The sequence below is a fragment of the Plasmodium knowlesi genome (genome assembly GCF_000006355.2).
Source record: "Plasmodium knowlesi strain H genome assembly, chromosome: 14".
Taxonomy (NCBI): domain Eukaryota; phylum Apicomplexa; class Aconoidasida; order Haemosporida; family Plasmodiidae; genus Plasmodium; species Plasmodium knowlesi.
In genome coordinates this window covers 1998912-2018800 of record NC_011915.2, presented here as the reverse complement: position 1 = coordinate 2018800, position 19889 = coordinate 1998912, and the positions used below count along the sequence as shown (strand labels likewise).

General features: G+C 40.7%; 5 protein-coding genes across 5 annotated transcripts; 3 read left to right on the top strand and 2 right to left on the bottom strand.

Moving 5' to 3' along the window:
• Positions 1 to 166: 166 nt before the first annotated feature.
• On the bottom strand, positions 167 to 5988 carry PKNH_1446600 (potassium channel K1, putative; the record flags this gene model as incomplete). The annotated part of the gene is made up of 2 exons (XM_002262307.2): positions 167 to 196; positions 355 to 5988. 2 exons carry the CDS (start codon positions 5986 to 5988, stop codon positions 167 to 169), a joined length of 5664 nt encoding a protein of 1887 aa, XP_002262343.2.
• A 2333-nt stretch (positions 5989 to 8321) lies between these two features.
• On the top strand, positions 8322 to 10463 carry PKNH_1446500 (DNA helicase 60, putative; the record flags this gene model as incomplete). The annotated part of the gene is made up of 1 exon (XM_002262306.1): positions 8322 to 10463. The coding sequence occupies one exon, from the start codon at positions 8322 to 8324 to the stop codon at positions 10461 to 10463; it is 2142 nt and encodes a 713-aa protein (XP_002262342.1).
• Positions 10464 to 11508: 1045 nt separating this feature from the next.
• On the top strand, positions 11509 to 11988 carry PKNH_1446400 (conserved Plasmodium protein, unknown function; the record flags this gene model as incomplete). The annotated part of the gene is made up of 1 exon (XM_002262305.1): positions 11509 to 11988. The coding sequence occupies one exon, from the start codon at positions 11509 to 11511 to the stop codon at positions 11986 to 11988; it is 480 nt and encodes a 159-aa protein (XP_002262341.1).
• Positions 11989 to 14480: 2492 nt separating this feature from the next.
• Positions 14481 to 16025, top strand: PKNH_1446300 (parasitophorous vacuolar protein 2, putative; the record flags this gene model as incomplete). Its single annotated transcript, XM_002262304.1, has 1 exon — positions 14481 to 16025. One exon carries the CDS (start codon positions 14481 to 14483, stop codon positions 16023 to 16025), a length of 1545 nt encoding a protein of 514 aa, XP_002262340.1.
• Positions 16026 to 17072: 1047 nt separating this feature from the next.
• Positions 17073 to 19119, bottom strand: PKNH_1446200 (uncharacterized protein; the record flags this gene model as incomplete). The annotated part of the gene is made up of 6 exons (XM_002262303.1): positions 17073 to 17144; positions 17277 to 17331; positions 17480 to 17580; positions 17728 to 17841; positions 18042 to 18827; positions 19039 to 19119. The coding sequence occupies 6 exons, from the start codon at positions 19117 to 19119 to the stop codon at positions 17073 to 17075; spliced, it is 1209 nt and encodes a 402-aa protein (XP_002262339.1).
• Positions 19120 to 19889: the final 770 nt, after the last annotated feature.

The following is a 19889-nucleotide window of genomic DNA, read 5'->3' as shown; positions in this document are numbered from 1 at the left end:
ACAAATGGGGGGGGTGAAGGTTGATACCTTCCATGGATATTACACCTCCACGAAAAAAAGGTTATCATGATTAGTCAATCCTTTCTTCAGCGTCGCTCCAATGTGCTGATTCACCAACCAGCCATGCTTATTACACTACTTTTTCGTCCTTAACACACAATCGGGGTTACTTCATGTTGTACGAGATGACATAGGCCTGAAAGGGGGAAAAGATAAAAAAAAAAAAAAAAATTACGCCTCTCCTTTGATCAATTTTCCGTGTGTATAAAAATTTGCCAACAGAAAAAAAAAGTAGTACACACAGCGGGAAAGCCATTTTTTTCTCCCCAGTTTTTCGGGGATACGCCCACCAACCTGGTCGTCACGCTCAATTTTCATTGTACGCGAGGGGCAGGACAGCACGAAGAGCTTGCGGGACTTCCTGCACAGCGGCGAAATGTCCATGTAACGCAAAATACCAATACACAAACACTGCTTGTTGTGAAGGAAGTAGGAGAAACACTTGTAAAAACTCTTTTTGTAAAAATAAGAGGGAATTGGAATCAAGTTCACCTGACCTGTACATAATTTTAAATTCTTGTGAAAAGCTTTGGCGTTCTTCGAATATTCATTTATGTCGATCCCAATGAGGGAATAAATAACTGAGTACTCAATGGCGTATTTACTTATGGGTAGAGAAAAGGATACCAAATTATGTAACATCTCATCCACAAAAATGTTGGCAGAAACGAGCTCGAATGTGTAAATGTATTCTCCACAATTCTCCCATATTTTGTTCATTTTTTCATTGTCATTATAATTCTCGTAAGATAAGTTGATACTTCCGTCGATGTACTCCAGGCTCTCGGAGTTTTTAATCATGCAGATGAGGTAAGGGTTCCGGTTGATGTTGAAGATGTTCAGGGTTTTGCAGTCTCCTCGCAGCCGCAGGGGAGTCGCACCCAAACGGGGAGGGACGGAGGATGCAGAAGATGATGAGGATGAGGAGGACGACGAGGATGAAGACGCTGAGGAACATGTCTTTACCCGTATCATCTCGTTCAGTTGGAACGGAGCTTCACTGGCGAATACCTTCTCGTTAATATTAACATCCTTAAACTCATTTTTGAAAATTTTTTTCACCAAATTCATATAATTGAATCTGCTCTTCAATACACTATTGTACAACTGGTAGATCACGTTCTTTATTATGATTACTTCATTGTCAATGCGGTAGGCGTCTTTGTCAATGAAGAGACTGTGGTTGGCGTTGAAGATTATGAGCCTCTTCGCGTAGAACACTCCTGCCTGTACAAGGTTGGTGCTGTTCAGGGCCGATCCACGGATAAAGGCTACGTTATGGGAGAAGTCCAAGAGGTCGTTCTCGTAGTTAAATTTTGGTACATGCAAGGAAAGGATGATTATATTATATTTGATTTTTCCACCAGGCGCCTTTCTCTTTTGCAAAGAGCTGTAACCGCACGAATCATCGCTACAAGAGCTGTCACTTTCGGGGCTGTTGACATGCACGATGGATTGTTCGCCTCGTTGTTCCATGTGCGTCCCCTCCGTTTGCATTTTTCCCCCCTTCTCCCTCTTTCTATTCTTCTCCTGCCTCTTTTTCCTCTTCCTTCTATGCCGCAACCAGTTGCCACTGTTCACCTGCAGGTGCTTGAGGAACAGGTGTATGTTGTCTGGCCACCCGCACACCAACAGCAATGGCTTTTCCTTTTCTCTGAATATGTCCCGATACGCCGATATGTAGTTGTCGACTTCGTAGATGCCTAGAAAGAAATTGTAGAGGAGGTTGTTCCGCGGGGCCACCCTCTCCTCCCTTGATTCGCCCTTCGAGTGGCGTTCCGATGGACGATGCACCGATCCGTCGTCCTGGCTATCGTCCTTCTCATCGTTGTTGTTATTGTTGTTGTTATTGTCGTTGTCCTGGACGTCGTCCTCACCACCCTGATGCCCGTTGCTGCTGTCCGAATTTCCGCCTCTGGGATCAAAGTTCACCTTCCCCCTGGGAGCAGGGGTACTCACTCCACTTGCATTGACTCCACTTGCATTGACTCCACTTGCATTGACTCCACTTGCATTGACTCCACTTGCATTGACTCCATTCGCATTGACTCCATTCGCATTGACTCCACTCGCATTGACTCCACTCGCATTGACTCCACTCGCATAGACTACACTCGAGTTCATCGTAGCCATCTTGGCCTCCTGCCGTTTTGTACTCAACCCCGGTACCTTGGTCTGGGCGCCGACATTACCTCGGAAACGCTCACTGATGCGCCGCTCGTTGTACTCATAGACCTTCTTCGAGATGTTCTTAATGGAGGATAGCTTGATCAGGTTGTCCAGACTGGTCGTCAGGATGATCCCCGAAAAGGCAGAAGTGTAGTAGAACTTGTTCTCTTCTCCAATGATGTAATCAACAGGGTTTAAGAAAATTTCCTTATTGATTGTTATTATGCCGATGAGGAAGGCACTATACTTTTGGTACAGATACTCCGTAGCCGTTTGGAAAAGAAAACCCCTCATGCATTCAGGAAATTGGAAACGATAGATGTTGTATTTTAGCCCTTCCAGATAGTAGTACATATTTAGACTGACCCTCTCCAACATGCGATAATAATTCTGATAATTTGGTGTCTGTGTAAAGTCGAGGTCGTCCATGGAGTTCAGCGGCAGAATTTCCTTATAATTGACGGAGTGCCTTTTTCCCATATTGCGTACTCCTACTTTGTTCTTGTGTTCTTGTTCACTACTACTATGTGTATCTACCTTTTCCGTATTAGCTATATGGTGCACGTTCCCACCTGCTGTCGTTGACTGTCTTCCCTTGAGGTAAGGAACTATCCCCCCAAAAGATAAGCCAGAACTGGAGGAAGAAATCTCGCTAATCTTGTTAATCTTCACACCCCCATTATTCACCCTCTCTCTGTTCTTCCGTTTTAATATGCGATTATACATAAGAAGCTTCAAATCTATAATGTACTTTTTCAAGCTCTTCACAGCCTTTGGTTTGTAGAAAAAATTAATTATTAAAAAAAAAAGGCCTTTACAATTGACACTTTTGGCAAGGAGAGCATATTTGAGTTCTTCTATACTAAGGTAGTTATATACCTTCATCGACTTAACGAGTTCCTCATAAGTATTGTTGGAAAGTTGCAATGTGATGGGGATGAGTGTGTTACAAATATTATAGGTGCCTATAAACCGAAGCACACATTCCTGATCATCCTTTTCCTTCACCACATGCGAATCATTAATATTAATATTCATTTCTAAGTTGTTCATATTATTCTTGTTTATTTCATTTTTGTAGTCAGACAAAAAATCCGAATATCTGCACATCTTCGGTTTGTCTTTATTAAATTTATTGATAATATTATTATGTAGAATGTCGTTGGAACTGATTCTCTGATTTGGATCATTGTTACTAAAGTTTAAGTTATTGCTTGCTAGAAAAATCTGTTGATATAGTAATGTGTACTTTTCTGCATCTACGTTGTTAAGTATGTACAATGCCCTAGCGTTAATTACTGCATCGTAAATGATGCTAGGGCAAATGAAGCATTCGTTCCCTCCATTTATACATACCTTGATGTTTGTGTTCTTTACAATACTTCCATACACAAAACGATATATGATCACAGGTAGAGGAGTAAAAAGGAAAATGGATTCTACAGAATTTGGAAAGCTATTATTAATAGCCTTACAAATGTATAAAAGTTGAGTTGGGCTCACAGGACCCAGGATCAAAATATAATCATCGTCTTGCTTAGGAATTATTCCCATAATAGTTTTAGGACTGAACATAGCTTCCTTTAAGCGCTTAAATTGTGCTCCTACAAAACTGATACAGGCAATTATTATAAACATGGTGAGGCATTTCCCCGCGGGAGTTACAGGAGTATAATCTCCATACCCTACTGTAGACATAGTTATCACTCCAAAATATACAAAATCCAACGGACTGACAAAGTCACGTTCTATATCTGGTGCCTCCAATATATACATAATCCCTGAGAAGGTAAAGAGAATTGCTAAGGCTAATATTATTATGCCAATTATTATAATTTTCACATCGCTTAGCCAGAAGAAACAAGAACTGATGGTACTCTCTGCTCTCACTAATCTCAAAAAACGAAGAGGACCTAATATCAAGAACCAATAATTTTGGCTGTACTTATTTTCACACAAGGTATTCATTATTAAAGATGAAACTGGTGTAGTAATAAAATCAATAACTGAGAAAAAGGAAAATATATACTTCAACTTATTATTCGTGAAGTATAACCCGAAGAAATAATCAAACACTCCACACCATTGGAAGGTACATTCGATGTACCCATACAGAGATGGCACATTCTTCATATTCCATTCTGTTATTTTAAAATTCTTCGGTTTCCTTTCCATATAACTAGCTGCCCATAACCACACTATACACCACAGAACAATTCGAATCAAAATGGCAATTATCCAAACTGGCTCATACGATAAATAATGCATAAAGCGATGTTTTATATAGAGAGACACACCCCTAAAAAACAGAAATAAATTATTCGTTGACCTGGAAGACTTCATATTGTAATTAATAAAGAAATAAAAAAATTTCTTCACTTTATTTATGCATGTGATTCTTTTAAAGTATCGAGTTCTACCTTTAATTAATTTTCTGTATTGATTTTTTTTTTTTTTTTTTTTGTTGCTAAACAGAATTGCGCTCTTGGTTGCGTACAGACTGGTGGCCATGTCCGTAGCCATATTGGTGTGGTCTCTACTGTGAGATCTTATTTCCCGACTCATCATGTGCTTCGGCCCTCTCTCCACATCGTCTTTGTCGTCTGGATCGTGCACCGCGTCATGCACGGTATACTTCCTACCGCCCTTCGTGGTGCCTCCCTGCGTAGCTTGTCTATCACTCCTTCTTCCCGTGTCACCTTTCCCAATGTACATCTTCTTGTACCTGCCAGAGTTTTCATCCTCCTCACTCTCAGATGATGAGTACTCCGAACTAACTGGTCTCATATTCTCAGTGTGTGCCTTCAGAAACTGAGTTACCATGTTGTTTTTATAAGAAGATGTAAACGTTAGGGGAACGTATTTATTATATATGGACGACTTCCTGGCCTTCAGTTTATCCTTGTTTGCCACAAATTTGCTTGTCTGGTGACCCAAGAAAATCTTGATGTCGTCTAGACTAGCCGAATCCTTCATTATCATATCATTCTCTTCGTTTAAGTTTATGTTAAAACTTAGGGATCTAGACAAATTGAAATTCTTTTTCTTATTCACTTTTTTCATATCGCTATTCATCCACATGTTACAGTCATCCAGGTAGATGCTCTGTCGTTTGTACGCGTTCCCTGGTCCGGCTTGTACGCGGCTTCTTCTAGAGGCACCTTCGCAAGGCGTTACCCCAATAGGGGTCTCTTCATCCAGGCGAGCACCATCTCCTGAGGCATCCTTTCTTCCTTTCTTTTTTCCCTTCTTGGACTTATACCCAGTAAAGAGGGTCTTAATGCTATACCGTTTATTATTCCGATTGATGCTGAAAAGGGCAAAGGTGTTTCTGCGCCTTTTGTCCTTTCCCCTCTCAATACTGATGGAATCTTTATCATCACTGTTCGATGGGCTATCATAATAAAAGGGCTTGTACTGATGGGAGTACTTGTTAACGTTCCTCGCTCGCGTAAAAACATTCTTGAGGATACGATAAAAAAAAGGGAACTGTAGCAAGATATACGAAATCAACATACTCCCAAACTCAAGGATTATTATGTACACGATGATTATGGGTCCATAGTTTGTAGATATGTCGATGGATGCATAGAGAATTAAAACTACAATTAATAAACTCAACACAGAGGTAAATACTTTGTATATATAATTTTGCACTCTAAACATTTGAATTTGATTTTTTTTTTTTTTTTTTTTTTTTCTACTTTGGGTACCATAGCTAGCTTGCTCTAATGTGCTTTTCTGTCTTTCGCTCTTCATGGGGTCACCATCGTCATAGTTACTCGAACTGTTGATGCGTCTTCTGGCGTAACCGGTATCGTCTTTCCTCAACTGATCCTCTTGTCCATGTATTGAACTGTTGAAAGTACCTCCTTCTTCTCCCTGTTCTTCATCTCTGCACTCGCTTAGCTGTAGAACGTTCGCCGATATCACCACTTCCTTTTTTACTCCTTGTGCTCCTTTCTTCGTGAGATTATTTCCTCCCTCCAGATCCTTTGCAACGCTTCTTCTCATTTTGGGGAGGGGGGCAGAAATCTTAGCAGAGAATGGCAAATGACTGGATTCATTTGTACCTTTGTTATATTGCGGAATGCTACTTTAGCGTTGGGGCCCTCCCGATGGATGAGTACCAGACACCGGTGATATATCCTCCGTGAGGGATCGTCCACCTTGTTCATTTCAATTCGTGTGTCCGGGAAGGACCACTCGACGGAACATGTGCTTCTATACGATGCACCTGGAAATCTCCCTTCTCGTATGCATATTCAACGAATGCACATTGTCCGTGTGTTCGTGTGTGGGAGGGTATGTCATCCACGGGCAAGCTTCCCCATGATCATCTCGCGCTAAGTCACCCCAGGCGCTCCTTTGGAGTGGTGCAGGGGATGTGGCTCAGCAGAGTGGCGGCCCTTGAGGGGGATACGAGGAAATGTGCACCACACAAGCGGAAGGAGAATTATTAAGAAAATGTCAATCTGGTTGATAAAAAAAAAAACAAAACAACTGAACGGGAGAGACGAACAAATCTCCTGAAGGAGGAATACTACTCACCTTTCGGAGGGAAAAAAAAATAAATAAATAAATAATTAAAATACCAATTGTATGGAATTATCTCCACAATTTTTACACTTGAAAAAAAAAAAAAAAAAAAAAAAAAAAAAAGCAAACGCAACGAAACGGAAAACGAGTGAGTCACTTAACAATACATAATAAGTGTAATTGTAAAATTTTTTTTTTTTTTTTTTTTTTTTTTTTTTTTTTCCTTGATGTGCATAAAATGGTATAAACTGCACAATTGAGCAATACGGCGCTACCCCACGTGAAAAAAACCCGCCCGATCTGCATTCACGTGTATTCGTGGTTAATGATAGAAGATGTGCATAATATCTTTTTGTTATGCTGGAGAATTCCCCCCTCCCCTCAATTGGTTATCGCACTTGGTCCGTTTGAGTATCCTTCCCGCTTGTGAGCGTTGCACAACGCCTGAGAGACTTCCCACTTAGGCGAGGATTCCTGAGGTGGCGTGTATGCTTAAAGGAGGGTGTTGTGGAGAATTGGCCAACCGAAGGGGGAAAGGACCCAAAGCATGATGGAAAGTGCACAGAAACGGGGTTGTTACACTGTGGAAACAGGATGATAACCGAATGGACACGGAGATCGAGCAAACTGAACCCGGATTGAAGAGGATCGTTTTTTTTTTTTTTTTTTCCTTTACCCATTGGAGGTGCCTTTCCACTTAGTAATGCTACACAGGGAGAGGTCACGTAGGTATACAAAGTGTAACTTCATACATGCCTAGGTACTTATATTTTCATGTCGATACCTCCAACAAGTGGTCAATCAACAAGTGCTCGCTTACTCGACCGTTCCACGCTTCACCGGAACTGGTGGGGCAAGGCCAAATGAACAGTCCCCATTTAGGAATCGACCCCGCTGTGTATGCACCAAGATTTTGAGGGCCCACAAAAGTCGACGTCAACAAGGGGGAAAAGAATTTTTTTTTTTTTTTTTTTTTTAAATCTTTCTCTCTCTCTCTATATATATATATATCACTCCGCTAGCCACATAGCAGAGTAGCTGCGTGCCCATTGCATCTTCTTTTCTTCTTCTTCTTTTTTTTTTTTTTTTATTCGAATGAGGCATCTGGAAGGTTCTTACAGTCGTATTGATAGGGAAAAACAAAAAAAAAAAAAAAGAAAAATTGTAAAGGAGCAGTCGCTGCAAAGGTTAAGGAGTGAACTGTTCACCCACACGTGTGTTCTCACATTTTGATGTTGTCATTCGCGCTCTTGTTCTTCAAAACCCGCATAAGGTTATTAAAAAGTGCACAGGTAAGAAATAAAGTGTGGAGAAAAAAGAAATGGCATGTAGGTCACACGCAGAAGTTACTCCACAACAGGCGAGCAAGATAAGGAGCTATCTGTGGTGATAGGCTATTTAGCTTTTCCCCTCCCCCTTCCCGCTTTAACGCACACCTATATAGAGAGTCTCCCTTCAACCGCTATACCCCCCCTACAAAAACCAAGTATCGCACAATTGGGCCCCCCCGCCTTTGGACCCTTTGTACATTTTTCATCCTCTTTGCTGAAAATATGAAAAGCATACTGGGGCTGAAGTGCGTGGGTTGCCGAAGCAGTGGGAGGTTGGCGCTCGTGTCAAAAAAATTCCTCTTCGTAAATATCGGATCGAAATCAAAGTTCGGATCGGGTTTGGTTGGTCAAAATGAAAAGAACGGACAGGTAACTGCCAACGTGTCGAAGAGAACAGTTTTTATAGAGAGTAACGTGAAGAACAACCACGTACAGGAAGAACAACATAAAAGCGCTCTTCCTACCTCAACGGATGAATCCACATTCCCCGACAAGGAATTACTGAACAGTTACATTGACGAACAGCGTATCGATGCAGAAACCCAACAAGGTGATTACCGCCCTCTAGGGGGAGGAGAGGATGTAGAGGCATATGCTCAGTTTGACCGATATGATGGGCGAGGAAAAGATGATGGAGAAAATGGATTCATGAGCTATAACCGTAAGGAACGTCCATTTAATAACCATGAGAGAGGAAGGAACCGACAGAACCATGGCATCAGCGGGGGAAGAGGACAGAAGTACCAATCATCATCGAGATATAACAACATGGAGGAAGAGGACTACGAAAGTGGAAAATCTAACTCGAGGAGAACATCGTACTCGAGAAATTTAAACAGCCAGGATAGGTATGATCAACTTGGAGAGAATCTAAAAGACATAGAATGGAACAAGGTAGATGCAAAGGTGCAGAGACAGAACCTGCTTCAAGATGTTAGCGGAAAGAAGGCAGACATTTCACCTGAACAGTTAGATGCAGAACTCAAGAGATTGAATATTTACATGAACAATGAATCTGGTGTACTAAATAATTTAGCTAGTAACTTCTCCGATGTGAACTTCCACGAGGCTATAGTGAACCACCTGAATGCAAAGTTTAAAGAACCTACAGCTATTCAGAAGGTTACGTGGCCGATTGCACTTTCCGGGAAGGATCTAATAGGAGTAGCCGAGACAGGTAGTGGAAAAACCTTGGCCTTCGCCCTCCCTGGCCTTATGCATATTTTGAAGCAAAGGGAACGTCAGGTGGAGAAGGAAAACGGGTGGGAGCAGGGTCAAGAAGGTATCGGTGAGAAAACTACCCAGGAGTGGACAAACGAATCCATGCAGGGTGCTACGCAAGATGCTGTGCAGGGTGATACGGAAGGTGCCACGCAACGCAGCGGCGATAGGTACGTGCACCAAGGGGATCGAACCGTCTACGGACTGATATTGCTTCCCACAAGAGAGTTATGCATGCAGGTAGTGGACGAAATAAAAATATTCGAAAAGGAATTGGACATCAGAAGTGTTGCTGTCTATGGAGGAGTCCCTAAGTACACACAAATTAATAATCTAAAGAAAGGCGCCGACATCGTAGTTGCCACCCCTGGACGACTTTTAGATCTTCTGGAAAACGGAGTGATTCATTTGTTAAGGTGCATCTATGTTGTTATTGACGAAGCAGACAGACTGCTAGACATGGGATTTGAAAAACAACTAAAAAAAATCATGACACAAGTTAATAAAAATAAACAGCTACTATTTTTTACAGCTACTTGGCCTGAACAAGTCAGGCAACTGGCATACGACTTTTCTTCTTTGGATCCAGTGAAAATACAAGTTGGAAAAAGCGAGTTAACTGCAAATAAAAATATAGAACAGAGTGTTATTGTAAGTTCGTCTATCGACTTGAAGAAAAAGCTCCTTGATTGGCTAAAGCAAAATTATGAAGGAAATAAAATATTAATTTTCTGTGACACCAAAAGGAATTGCGACAACCTATGCAAAGAGCTTCGATACCATCAGTACAACGCACTTGCCATTCATGGAGATAAAGAACAACGTGAGAGAGATAGGATCTTAAACAACTACAGAAGTGATCGTTGTAATATTTTAGTTGCAACCGACGTAGCTTCTAGAGGACTAGACATCAAAAACATTTCTATCGTTGTGAATTATGACCTTCCCAATACTATCGAAGATTATATTCATCGAATTGGTCGTACTGGCAGAGCTGGGAAGAAGGGAAAGGCCGTTTTGTTTTTCCCCTATGATTACTATGTACCGCAAAAAAGTCGATTCGCTAGGGACTTGGTGAAATTGCTGAACAAGGCGAACCATGCCGTCCCAGCGGAGCTGCGCGAAATTGCCGGCACGAGGTAAGCGCCAAGTGCAGTGGCCGTAAAGCGGGCTAGATACATTATGTGTGCAAATGCACACGCAGCTCTTCATGCGTGCATTATCTGTGCATGTGCACGTCTCTCCCCCATTCGTGACTATATAACTCCTACAAACCACCGCGCAAATGCATGGACACATTCCTTTTAAAAAAGAAAAAAATTACAATTGGCATGAAAGAAATGAAAAAGTTCGAGGGGTCATACAGCGGGTCTCCCCACTTGGGGTACACCTTCATATATGTCAAAGGGTCAACTTTGCCTGGTTCCTCATAATAATAGTCACCTGAACATTCATACAATTATTCTTCGAACTTTTGGAAGAGGTCATTTTAAAGCGCTTCCACTGTGGAGTACTTATCGCGGGTTTCCCGCTAATCTGGCGAATAGGCAAACGCGCACGTGTTCGCCAAGCATTATGTTCCCCTTTGTCTGTTCTCTTTTGCTGCGAGGAAGATAACAGATCAATTAAGATTGGAACCAAAGGTTTGTGTTTTTTTTTTTTTTTTTTTTTTTTTTTGCATACATCACGGGGTACATCCGTACGATCATTCAGTCACACCCATTTTACCTCGTAAAAAAAAAATATAACAACAAACAGATTGACCAGACGAAGTGGGAACTGGTTTTGCATGTAAAAAGGGTGCCATTTATTTTATCGCTCATATTCATTCCATGCTACATCCCGGAAGGAAAAAAAAAAAAAAAAAAAAAAAAAAAGTTAAATGCGCCTTGAAAAGGGCAAAACGTGTATCCCTTCATTTTTCAATGGACAGGGTGTACGTAACAGGCCCATTGTCACCGTTAATGAAGCTTCAGGACGGTACAGCATAGATGTCCTATTAAATCTCGTTCAATCACTCCCTTATCGTTGCAGTTTTCCCCCCGCTTAAGTCTTCTCGTTTGGGTGAAGGAGAATATTTCACCTGTCCACAAAGAAGGCAAAGAGTAGATAGCAGACACCAAATAACGTGCACCGAGATTTTGCTGCAATATTTTGCAGAAAGTAGCTCGTCAAACGAAGCGACAACATGGAAATCGACGTGCAATGCCTCATTCGCGCACTCGCCTACTTCACAAAAAATGACGACGGAGAACTATGCGAAGAGGATGTTAATGTAATTTTTAACAAAATCCTTTCGCAAAATTTGAGCCATGAAAATGTGCGTGAGTTGATAAAAAATGTAAAAGAAAGCATACAGTGGAATAGGTCCAATTACGTCGAGAATTTTGTGTTGACACCCTCCATTTTGCATATACTCATAAACAGACAATTAAAGAAGCATGACTTGCAGACCATTTTTAAGGACCTGTTCAGTTGCATCGAGTCAAATGGAAAAATTGGAAAAGCTGAATTAGGTAAGTTCATAGATCTTTGCAAAAGAAACGCCACCACAGAGGACTCCTCATTGAGCTTGAGAAAATTCAATTTTGGCGTGACCAATTCCGGCGAATCCGTTGACTACAACACATTTCTCGGTTTGATGGAGAAGTATTTGAAGAAGGTGTGACAGATTGGGAAGAAGCCTACACATACGACAGCTCAGCAACGGTTACAGGCTTCCCCCTTGGGAGGAAGTATCCACACACACGATGTCTATACACAGAAGGTTTTTTTTTTTTTTTTTTTTTTTTTTTTTTTTATATTAACCGTTCAGGTGATTTTTCACAGATGATGTTCGGGACAGTCCCGTTCGACTGAACCATTGCGCCATGTCTACGACTTCGTTTTTAATAACATGTTTGTTTTTGTGTTTCTCCTGTTCAGTGGCATGTACAGCAGAAGAGTTTCCTTTTATATACTGAGTAAAGTTTGTTTTTAAGCAGTTGAATATTTTTTTAGCTAGCTGTTACAATTAGTTTTCTTTTCCCTTGTTTTAATTTTTTATTTTTTGCATTTTCACCTGAACGGTCATACAATTTGATCTTTCGCACACAAAAAAATGAATATCACATGTGTTTTTACCACCCTTCATTTATTTCATCTTGTTAAAATGAGGAGAGCATGATTTTGATAATTTGATGAGGTATTTTCCGCTAAGGGAGTTGGTCCTCACTTCAACTTGAAACTTTTCTTTTTTAACCCTTTCGTGATAAAATGTCGTGGTGAACTTAGGAGGGCGATAAAAACCACTCTTACGAAATGTGCTTAGCGCCTCGCGAGGAAGCCTATAAGGAAAATGTGCAAATATAAACTTGTGTGCATGGGAACTTCGCCATTACGTTTCTGCTTTTTTAATTATTTTTACCTTAAGTGTGCACACGGAAAGGGGGATCATATAATATTAGCGTACTTAGGTGTGAAAGGACAAAAAAAAAAAAAAAAAAAAAAAAAAAAAAAAATTGAATAAATAAGTATAAATAAACTAAAATACTTGTGATTCCATTCCTCCTTTTGATTCACTCCAAGTTCTAGCAGTATTCGTCCTCTCGCATTCGTTGCAGTTGCTTTTATTTTGAGCCCGCATGATCCATTGCGTGTGTTTTATTCTTTGTCATTTTTTCCCTCTAGCTTTTTATGCTCATAAATTATACAGAGATAGGACATCTCTCTTTTTGGCTCATTGGTCGCACTAGCTAAAAAGGTTAAGTGCACTGCACTTGATCTGGGAGAGTATCCACGACCGAGCACATTTCCGGCAAACGGACCGGGCCGTGGAGCCAGGGAAAAATTAAGGCAATTCTCCCATATCCTGCATAAGGCGAAAGAGATGCTCGCCCTTCTTCATATACCCGATTATTCCATTCAAGAAAAAAGCCCCGTGTGCATTTTTTTTAACTTTACTTATTAAAGTCTGCGTATGATCAAGGTGCACTACGCCCAATGAGCAAATTTCCCGCATGCATGCATTTGCTTGAGCATATATTTTTTTTCTTTTTACAACACACATAGAAAAAATCCCCCAAGGGGGGTTAAAAATTGCTTTAAAAATGGAAAATGCGCAAAAAAAAAAAAAAAAAAAAAAGAAAAAAAGAAACCAGCCATAATTCACTTCTCGTCATTTGTTAAGTGCACTTTTTCGATAAATTAGTTTGTGTACTTATTTGCACGTATGCAAGTGGGCATATGTGTATAAGTGAACGGTTACCACTCCTTTTGCACACTTGGCACTTTTCGTATGCACATTTTGTGTGCACCTTCCGTATGTATCTTTTTGGGGCATGCTCTTATAAATCCACTAAGATAAAGGGCTCGATGTGCGTGAAAACTTTTTTTTTTTTTTTTTTGCCCCCTCATCCCGTTATACGGATCTGACCACTTCGAGGCTTATATATATTAAGTGACCCCTCAAAGCGTGGTCTCTTAAAAAATAAGCCCTTCGTTCAAGAGAGTTTCCTTAAAGGAAAAGTTGTTTCCAAGTCTGGCAACGACAATTTTTCGTGCCTCTTAGCGAAAAGCTGACATTAGTGCTTGTTCAGCTTCTGTTGGTGTGCACCTTGTTTTCCGTCCGCTCCACGTGGCTAGATGTAGTGGCCTTGTGCGGCGATTTCCCTAGCACCGTTTGCCTGCACATTTGCTCATCGCTTCATGGACTGCCACTCCATTTTGCTTTCACCAATAATTTCAAGCATATTTTTTAATCTACTTTTTTACGTTAACAACTCAATCCCGTTTTAAATTACCACCCTTCCATTTTATGTTGAATACTTCCGTTAGATCCTTTTTATTGATCTATCATCATAAGTCTTTATTGTTTCCTTTTATTAATTTTCTCCATTTAGATTTTCTTGCCCTGTAGGCTTTCTTTTTTTTTTTCCCCCTTTCTCACTCTCTATTTTTTTTTTTTTTTTTTTTTTTTTTTTTTTTTTTTGCGTAATAAATAAATAGGAGCCACGTTTATGCAAGTTCCTTCACCCTGTTGTTTTAATAATATCGGAAAGACACATACATAAAAGAAGTACGCTCCTGCATATACCCCTGCTTGTGGTCGAACGCGCACCCCTTTCCTTGTCTAAGTACGTGTTACAGAGAGAGCCTTACTACCCAATCATTATAGCAAAGATGGTTTTCCTCGCACGAGTGACAATCGTTTTCCTTCTGGTGTGCGCCCTGCTCTGTTGGGCACCGACCATTGGAAAAGAAAAAAAGACAGTAAAAAAAGAAGTATGCTTTTTTCAAAAGTTAAGGAACAAATTAATCAACTACATTGCAAGCAAGAAAAAGTTTGATTCAAACGGATGGATAGATTTGTCTCTGCTGAAAGGTGAGAAGTTCCATCCAATCGATCTACGTATAGAAGATGATAAAGTTATTTGTAACTCCAACAAACAAATTATGGAAGTAACTGTGGTGAAACAGAAGTTCCTAAAGCACACAGTCGATGCGTCTTATCACGAATTAACAGTGCACACTAAAAAAATGCCTTCCGATGGAAAACATCTTTCCATAATCCCATTAATGAAAATGAAAACGAACAAAAAACAAGGGGGAAGAACTACACTTGCAAAAGAAGCATGGTTATCCCCTGTGTATGCATTTCCCCCTAATTTTGAAGGTTATATTGTATGCACAAAGAAAAATACAAATGCTTTGTTCGTGCCAAAGGCAGTGAAACCGGTGCAGTTTGTATCAGGTCCATGGAAAGTACGCGTAAGTGTAAACTTCTATAAATGTCCACTCTCCAATTTTGGCAGAATATTCCAAATAACCATAATAGACCAAGTAAATATTCTATTGAATAAGGAGAAATCGTTCATCTGGCCGATTCCTCTAACTTCTTTTTTCCAAGTGTATGATTTACATTTAGCAGTTAGAGAATGTAAGAAAGGGAATTTTTGTGATCTAGAGTATACACCAAACAGGGATGGAAGCAATGGCACTCTTACATTGAATTGTCAAAGTTTGGGGAAGACAAAGAATCTTAGCATGACTAATGCATTACTGTTTTCAGCTTACCTGGGTATGGCAGTCGCCCAGGGTTTATCCTACCCATTGACGCATAAATCTCCAGACGATTATCTAAATAACCAGTATAGTGATGCTTCAACGGGCACTCCAAGGATTCACAAAGGAGTTACTAAGTCCTACCTTATGGATGAGGATCTAGAGGAAAGACACAAAAGTTCATTAAAGAAGCTCACTCTCATCACAAATTTACTCTTTCTAGGCGGAACAGGAATTGCCAACGCTGCTTATGGTATTAAAACTCTTGTAGATATCGTCAAAAATTTGAAAAGCATAAATGAGGAATTTGAACAGGCCTTGTCTTTCTATCCATGGGAATTGCGCTACCCTAAGAGTGACCTCGGTTCACAGGGGGGCAAAATGCCTAAGGTAGAGTTGGAGAAAAAAACGGAAAAAAGCGGCAAGAAAGCAGAGCCAAAGGAGAAGGGAGGGAATATTAACAAAGTAGTGACGATGTACGAGATGGATGCGAGCCAGATAATTCAAACCGGTAACAAGCAGGGCAACCAAAAGGAAGGAGTAACCCAAAAGAAGAACAAGAAAAGTGTGAATGACAGCCAAGTCAATGATTCCAAGGCACCCCCCAAAGAAAATGAACCTAGCATTCTAAAAATCTTCGAACAAAATATTGTAGACAATTAGTTCCCCAAGGATCCTTGCCTCTTCCTAAAAAATCAGGCTTCAAACTGTACTTATCGGGCGAACATTCAAAGTTCTGGAAAGACACCAAACTAAGGCAAAATCAGCCAATTAAAAGATTTAAAAAAAAAAAAAAAAAAAAAAAAAAAAAAAGTGGATACACGGTGGGCATGTGCTGCTCTTATCCACCCATCCCAATTTTTGTACCATATATATGCAAGCACTTAAAAGTTTGCATTGAAGTTCCTATACGTGAATTGTTCATGTGATGTTTGCGCGGCACTCCCCTTTTTTGCCCACCTCTATATATGTAGAGTGAAGTAAAATTTTGACGAGACCTACTGTGAGCTTTGCATCTCACATGAAGCTACAGTAGTGAACCTTTTTCCGATGCGCGACATGTTTACACGATTTGTGTAGTGGTCCCCTTTTTATTTTATTTTTTTAAACAATAGAACATTGCAGGGAAGGGTCAAAAGAGGTGAGTCACACCTACTGATCCGTCGCTGCGGGTATGGAACGATAGGGATATATTTCCCTTCGCTTATAACATAGGAGCTTAGTTATATTGCATGCCACACGAACAATGCATGATTAACACCCCATAAAAAAAAAAAAAAAAAAAAAAGAATCTTCCATGTGGTCTATAAATCAATTCTTAAAAAGGACCCGTGGTCAAGCAGACCATACGGGGAGGTTGTACGCAGAAAAGACAACCCCTTAGGCCCACGAATGCTACTTAATAGTTATGCTTAAAAAAAAAATGTTAACCAACTGAATTGAAAGAAACTACAAAGGCGGTGTCATGTGTGTGTGAGGGGGAGGATCAATCGGCTTGCAAAGACGAATAGGAAGGGGGTGAAGAACAAACAAAATGTGGATGCCAAATGTACATAAAAAAAAGAGGGGGAGAAAAAAAAAAAAAACTAATTTAGAGCAAATGGATTGGCCACATCGTTCTCTTCATCAGTTGCCATTCTCCAATGTTTTCTCTCCATTTTTTTTTTTTTTTTTTTTTTTTTTTTTTTTTCTTCTTCTCGACTGGTAAGCTTAAGACAATATGAACGACTCTTCCTTCTCGAACTTCAAGTCCAGTAGGGGTGTGTCCTGCACTTGTTCCACCTGCGGGGAATCACAAATGAGTTCACACTTATTGAAATGTACATGACAATACGTATGTGCTTATGTATTAACTTTGCATAGTGTATGCTTGCAGCCACTGCTATACATTTTCTTCCCCCCGCCTGTTGTTACCTTATCCCCCGTCTGCAGCTCTATCGTCCCATTTTGGTACTTGCAAAACTTCCTCCTGCGAATAGTCCACAGATACGCACCAAAATAAATATATGCGTATATTCATTTGTATGTATGTGCATGTGTGTGCTCGCCGAGTAGGATGGGAAGGGATGCATTACGCGTACTTTCCCTAAGTGCCTCCCTCTCCCATGCGCACTCACCGCGGATATATTTGGTAAAGGTTGTAGCTACTTCTGAGTAGCAGAGAAGGACCTAGCTCCAGACCGTTGACCCATTCGTACTCGAGCCAATAGAAGATGTCCTGTGAAGAGGCAAAAAAAAAAAAAGAACAAGAGAAAATGTTCACGAAATTATATTCGTATAATGTATGCTACCTGAACACTATAATGGCGCAAAACAGCAAGTGCATTGGTTAATCTGTCCACCGGCCCGGCGCACTATGGCCTACCGCCAAGGTCTCCGTGTTGCAGAACCGCCTGTGGATTTTCCCATTCGAAAGTTTAATCATAATGTTAATGCAATTTTCCGCAGTGGATGCTTCTGGTGGTGGTGGTGGTAAATTCTGCACACAGAAATAAAGAGGGAAGGGGGGTGAACAAGAAAGTGCCTTTCCTTCAGGTGTCACCTCATTAGCACATGTACACGTACATGTAAATGTACATACGAACACTGTCCAAAATGATGAACTGGCAAACATGCAAACTTTTTCCTTTTGATAATTCTAAACGCACAATTCTCGCGTATCCCCCTGCTTTGACCCACCTTAACGTACTCCTCCATGGAGAGCCGAAGAGCCATCTGTAGCTCATCGTCCGGATCATTCACAGAGGAGGGAAAGGCGCCTCCACCAACACCCACGAGATCGCTCCCCTCTTGGTCATTCAACTTCCGCCCCCCACCCTCGGGCCACTTAAACTTATTAGGTTTATCCTTTCCAGTGGACGAAAAAAAAGAGCTCTTGTCCACAGGGCTACCGGAACTAACCCTTTCTTCCATTATAAACCCATTGGAGGATACTCCAGATATTTCAGAAATCTCACTTGTGCATAAATAAAATTGATTACGATTCCTAGTTACAAAATTAATATCCGCTTTCGGTAAAGACACATAAGGATTCATGTTCTGAACAGAAAACACATGGTACTTATTAATAATATCATTGAAATAATATTTTAAATTGATATCCTTTATGTAGAGGGGACCACTTTTCAAGCTATCCAAAACATACCATGTGTTGTATATTTTTCTTATACAGAACCAGTGTTGCTGCAAATTACAAATGTACCCTATGTCTTGGTGGTCACTTGATAAAATTTTTTTTAAGTCATCTTCAAATGTATTTTTTACAGAAATATTTTTTCTCCTTAAACATTCAATGAGAACTGAGATATTTATAAATCCGTCGTCCAAGACGTTGGATGAATTCCTTCTCATCAGTTCATTCATATCATTTTCCCCAGCTCCTCCGCTGCTCTTCAGGAACTCCCGTTCCTTCTCGTCGATTTCTCTACCGATGGTGGCCACGACGTCTTCGCTGTAGTGAGGACCCTGCACAGGTATGTGTGTGGTGGGTACGTAACGCTTGGACGGGGAGCAGTTTAACGGGAGGAAGTTTAGCGCAGAGCAGTTTAACGGGAAGCAGTTTAACGGGGAGAAGTTTAATGGGGAGAAGTTTAAAACGGAGAAGTTTAAAGCGGAGCAGTTTACCGCAGAGCAGTTTAACGGGAAGCAGTTTAACCGGTGCAGCTTTCCGACTTACCTGCAGGATGGCGTTTATGCAATGAAGACCGCACATACGGTCGTTGCCCTGTTTCTCCCAATACACATACTTCTTGTTCATTGTATCAACCCTTTCTTTGCGTTTGCCTTGCCTGCACCACTGAATTCAGCCCCAAGTTTTCCCGCGTGTGTGTGTATGTGTGTGTGGAGCGGCAGTACGTACCTGTAATATGGTACGTGTTCAGGCGGAATTACGCTATTGAGCAATTCCGCATTACGCCACATACCTTCCTCGTGGAAAGAAATTCCGCACAGGACGGTGCGCGCAATCCACTTTATTTTATCACAAAAGAAGGGGGGATTTTCTTCTCCAGCATGTGGTTATGTAATCTATTTCCGAGGAAAAGAAAAAAAAAAAAAAAAAAAAAAAAAAAAGATACATTCGGTCTTTAACAAAATGATGCATATAGGGGGTAATGCAGTATCGTGGAACGCACAGGAGATATTAAAAATACCTGTACCCCCATAGCGCTCATGACACTGCTTTGCATCGCCGTTCCGTACCATAAGTAGGAGGTGCGAAAAAACATTACGGAGAAAAAAAAAAAAAAAAAAAAAATGAATGAATGAATGAATGGAAGTCGGAGTATGTGCAAAAAAAAAAAAAAAAAAAAAAAAAAACAGGCTGCTTCCAAGGGCGCCTTGTTCCTTAAGCGCTTCGTCACACATGCAGATTTGTTAAAGCAGAATTTTTCCCTCATTCAATGGTTTGCAAAGATTCCACATTGATGAGGTGTTTGTCATGTGGACGGAGCCGCCACTTCATTTCGGGGAGCCTAATGAGGTGCTCAGGGAGGCGCAAAAAGACGATGTATGACCCACAGGGGAAAA